Source organism: Prenolepis imparis, unplaced genomic scaffold, assembly GCF_030444845.1.
Source record: "Prenolepis imparis isolate NDT839.2.m4 unplaced genomic scaffold, iyPreImpa1.0 SCAF_6, whole genome shotgun sequence".
NCBI lineage: Eukaryota > Metazoa > Arthropoda > Insecta > Hymenoptera > Formicidae > Prenolepis > Prenolepis imparis.
In genome coordinates, this window is record NW_028141164.1 from 18,181,165 (window position 1) to 18,186,565 (window position 5,401).

The window sequence follows — 5,401 nt, forward strand, 5'->3', positions numbered from 1 at the left end:
CGCGGACGCGTCAAATCGCGCTTATGCCGCAGTAGTCTATTTGCGCGTATACCACTCCTTTGAAAGCTTTCAAATCAGTCTTCTAGCCGCAAAAACGAAGGTAGCTTCCATCAAAACTGTGAGTATTCCGCGGCTCGAACTTAATGCAGTAGTTCTTCTCTGTCGACTTTTAAAATGGACTCTCCATTCGTTGAATCTTTTTCAAGTTCCAATCTATGGCTGGACAGATTCCACGATCACGTTGGCCTGGCTCCGGCAACATCCTTCCAAATGGAGCACTTATGTCGCCAATTGTATTTCGGAAGTACAAATCTCCTTGCCTACGATTCGATGGAATCATGTTCCTTCCCGACACAATCCCGCTGATTGCGCATCCCGCGGTCTATCCGCGACCGAACTCCTATCGCACGACCTTTGGTGGTCAGGTCCACCATGGCTACACCAATCCTCGAATTCATGGCCGATTCATGATCCTGCTCCTCCCTTTGATACGCTTCAAGAAGAACAGTTGTCGGCCGAAATTCGTAAAGCCGCGATTCATCACCTCAATCGCGCTCAAGAGTGGGAGCTTCCTTTCGCATATTCTAGCTGGAACCGATTAATCCGAGTCACCGCTTATATCCGCCGATTCGTTGAGAATTTAAAACGCAAGAGAGATTCTCAAGCTCTAATACGGGAAGTTCTATCTGTCGGGGAACTTCGCGACGTCACCAATTTCTGGTTTCAATCCGCTCAACGTCTATATTTTTCAGAGGAATTGCAAGCATTGACAAAAGGGTTCTCTCTCTCTCATACGAGTTCTCTGCGTACCCTCAATCTTTTCCGCGGAGACGATCATTTACTCCGCCTTGGCGGGCGGTTAAAAAATTCAGGTATGTGTTATTCCGAACAGCATCCGATTATATTACCGAAGCATCGAATATCAGAACTTCTCATCGATTTAACGCATAAAGCCACGCTTCATGGTGGCACTCAACTTACGTTGCGTTCACTTCGCCAACGTTATTGGATTCTTGGAGCTCGCAGTCTAGTCAAAACGCGTCTTCGACAATGCGTAACCTGCACTCGTCATGCCGCTATCGTGCCTACACAACTAACGGGAGATCTTCCCTCTCCTCGCGTAACGCCATCTCCTCCGTTTTCTCATACCGGAGTCGACTATGCTGGACCGTTTAATATCACTCCCTTTGTGGGCCGCGGTCAAAAGGCCACAAAAAATTACGTTGCCTTATTTGTCTGCCTCACCACGAAGGCTATTCATTTAGAGAACGTGGACGATTATTCCACCAACGGTTTTCTCGCCGCGTATCAACGCTTCGCTAGTCGCCGTGGTTTGCCGTCGCACATGTACAACGACAACGGCACAAATTTCTAAGGTGCCGATCGTGAACTTCAGTGAAGCTTTGCAGCTTTGCGCGCGGACTCTTCTCTACGCGAGATATTAGCTAACGACGGCGTTCAATGGCATTTCATACCGGCCGCGGCACCTCATTTCGGAGGCCTCTGGAGGCGGGCGTGAAAAGTTTCAAGCACCATTTTAAACGCATAGTGGGACCCCGTACGCTTTCAAAAGCTGAAATCGAGGCATGTTTGAATTCGCGTCCGATTACTGCTCTCAACGATGATCCGACTGATTTATCGAGCCTAACGCCAGGCCATTTTCCCATTGGCCGTCCGATTGTCTCAACTCCGGAGCAATCGTTTCTCGAGATCAATCCCAATCGATTATCGCGTTGGCAGCTTGTGCACGCGATGCAGGAGCAGATCTGGCGCTCTTGAACGAAAGACTATCTACATTCGCTGCAAAATCGTCTCAAGTGGTCTAAACGCGAACCGAACGTTCAAATCAACGAATTAGTTCTCGTGAAAAATAATTTACTCCCCCCTTCGAAATGGGAACTCCCTGGCGTCAAAGAAATACATCCGGGAACCGACGGCCACGTTCGAGTGGTCACACTTCAAACTGCTCGAACGCTCTATAAACGTCCCATAGCCCAAATCTGCCGACTACCTGTCGCCTTTGATAATGAACTTGTGAAAACTACTTTGTCTAAATAATGTAAAATTGAAGCTTATTTATGTATTCATCTTTACTCTATAACAAACTTGTAACAAACGATTCTGTTTGGGTAAAAAAGTACTCTGACCATCAAACATTTCTACTACTTGTAAGTGACCAGCACTGGACCATTTCGTTAGTTTCGTATACGTGGAGAATACGAGGCGAGTATGTTTAGAAATCTAGCCAAAATTGTTAAGTAAACTCTCCGTTAAGAAATCAAAGGTCAAAATTTAAAACATTGAACGTCAAAATTGTAACGTCAAAGATTATTTACTTTCAAACGTCTAAATCACCACCGCTTTGCTAAATTTGAACAAAAGGTGTTTGCGAATCGGTGACAAAAGGCGTTTGCGTCGCGCGCTCCATTGTTTTGTGTTTTTTGTTGCCTTCGACAAACATCACTCCAAGTGCTTCCCGCGGTTTGTTAGTACCTCTCTTGGCCGCTTCTGATTGGCAAACCTCGATCGTCTGATCGATGCTACCAATCAGGCGCCTTTTTTGGACACCGCGAATTTGGGGTTTTGAGACGCGAGCGGAGCTTTAGCCTCAGTGCGAGAGGAGAGTCTTTAGAGACAGTATCGCTAATTATCGAACGAGTATTGAGCGCGTCTAGTGACTGGTCCGTCATCGTCCGAGAATAAAGTATATTCTGAAAAACTAACAAGACTGTTTATGCACTCAACCTGACTCTCAATCCGGCTAATGAAAATTTCGTTACGGTGTCCGCGCTGGTATCGAAGGTCACGCGGATAAACGTAAACTCTGTGCACGCAGTGATCACGTAATTTAGAACGTCCCTTCTATTCCGCATCCTGCTACGAAGAAACTTATTTTCTAACAGTAACAAAGATATCGCAGCCTAAACACTTTTTAATTAATATACATAAAAAAGTGTTCTCGATCGGATTCTCCACCAATAAAAGTCGCTGAAAGGAATCATTCATTAAAACAAGATCATAATAATAATTAGAATGAGCGCCCGGCTGCAGGGGCGTACGATCGCCCCTTACCCCATCGCGCCTTAAAATAAACCAGCGCTCTCGTATAAAAGGTAAAGCTATAGATAAACGCCGCGGTCGCTTGAGAGGAAACAAAACATCAACAAAGTTAGAGCCGTTATAATCGTTATGATATTCTTTTCCTTAACGACCTTTCCGTTTTGACAACGCTCGAAAACAATCGAGAACGTTCGAGAAAGCTATAGCTATATAAACCTCCCCTCGAGAGACCGCGGCTCTGATTCGACTTAGCTATCGAGGAGAACAGAGTGTATTTTTGAATAAGAAAAGGATTGCTCGTCCTTCCTTTACGCGTACTGTCGCTCGCGGAGATCTCGATTTATTACTCTCTTTGTTACTGTAAATTCTTTATTGTGTTGACTTGTGATTAATTGTTATAAATATAGTTGTTGACGTTACGTGTCGCTTGACACCGCGAATGTTGCCCGCCAAACTCACTCCGACGTTCCGTCGTTCACAAAAAGTAAGCGCTGCATTGTGTCCGCCGCGATAATTTGATGATATACGTAATATTTTTAAACACGCCAAAAATTTTTTCTATACATATTTTGATAGTATATAGTCTGTAGATTACTGAAGTATCAAAAATATAGGAGCCTAAACCGTTTTTTAATAAATATGCATAAAAAAAGTATGTCCCGTATAGAGGGCGGCGACTATATGAGTAGATATACTAGGCGGGTTCTAACCCAGGGGCAATGAGGGGGGTGAGGGGCGAGGGGAATCCAGGGCGCGGGGGAATGACGTCACGCGGGATTGGGAATGACGTCACGCGGAAGGCGTCCGCGATGTACCGCGAGGGGTCCGCGGGGAGGGGGAGCGTCCGCGATTTTGGTGCCGGGTCCGCGAGGGGTCCGCGGGGAGAAGGTGGCGTCCGCGAAAGACCGCATGAAGCTTTTTGGGTGAGGGGTCCGCAGGGAGAGAGGAACGCGAAGGAGAGCGCGAGGCACACGTGAGAGAGGTGACGCAAGCGAGGCGTATATGCAAGAGCGAGAGAGATAGTGCGAGAGTGCTAGGTAGCGAGATGACGCGAGGCGTTCGCGAAGGAGAGCGCGAGGCGCACGCGAGAGAGATGACGCAAGAGCGAGAGAGATAGCGCGAGATGACGAGAGGTAGCGAGATGATGCGAAGGAGAACGCGAGAGCTGATGCAGCGAAGGAGAGCGCGAGAGTCGGACGCGAGAGATGTAACGCGGCGAAGGAGAACGCAAAGAGAGAGGCGTTCGTAAGAGAGAATTTTTTTTAATTAATATTTTTTTCTTTTCATATTTTTTTAAATTAATATTTTTAGGATGAGGAAGGGGAGAGGACCTATTCTAAAATAAATACATTTATTTAATATTTAAAATAATTTTTATTTTTAAAATGAGTATGTGTGTGGAATTATACAATTTTGTGTGTGTGTGTTTACAAAATGTGTGTGTGAATTTAAAATATAAAAATGAAAATATATTATAATAATACAATAATAATATAAAAATATAAATTAATATAAAATGTAAAATATAATAATACAATAATAATATAAAAATATAAATTAATATAAAATGTAAAAAAGTATATAAAATTTAAAATATGAAATATAATAATACAATAATAATATAAAAATGTAAAATGTATACAGCAGCGCGATGGTGGCTGCGAGGTGGTGGGTATCGGCGGACGTTGGCGCGGCAGGGCGAGGTGGATGCGGTTTCTGCATAACAAAAAAAATTTATTAATATTTTTCTAATTTTTTAATATATAAATATTTTAATTTATTTATTATAAAATTAATGATACTTACATGGATTGCACACTGGACACATGTTTCTTGTAAAAATTTGGTCCATCGGAGCCTGACAACCGGTACACCACTGTCCAAAAGCTGCTCGTATTGCGCCGTTTGGTGAGTGCGTACGACGTAAATTTCAACGAAAAGATCTTGCATTCGCACAAAACATCTTGTGCACAACTTAGCACCACCCCATGAACGATAATACAGACATATCGCGCACATTCTCGTCGTATCATCCATGGCGATGATGTCCGTTGTGTACAAGTTTTGCACTCTTCTTTCGCGAGTAACCATCGCACTCACTGTCATAGTCCGAATCGTTTGCGGGCTCAATTTCAACGTCCGAGCCCATTTCGTCGTCTGATATAGCATCAACGTCTGATCCAACTTCAACCACTATCACCTCATCATCACTATCATCAATAATTATAACCTCGTGCTCCATTATTAACAGTCTGAAACTTTATGATGGATGTACGAACATCACGGGGTTAAAAAGACTCACGTTAAAAAGAGTAGGGGATGTATGACATAATAGCTTGAA

At 43.9% G+C, this 5,401-nt stretch overlaps 1 protein-coding gene across 1 annotated transcript; it reads left to right on the plus strand.

The window, feature by feature from the left end:
• The first annotated feature begins 874 nt into the window (after positions 1 to 874).
• On the plus strand, positions 875 to 1,375 carry LOC145937885 (uncharacterized). Its single transcript, XM_083041246.1, has one exon. It carries the CDS (start codon positions 875 to 877, stop codon positions 1,373 to 1,375), a length of 501 nt encoding a protein of 166 aa, XP_082897372.1.
• The last annotated feature ends 4,026 nt before the right edge of the window (positions 1,376 to 5,401 follow it).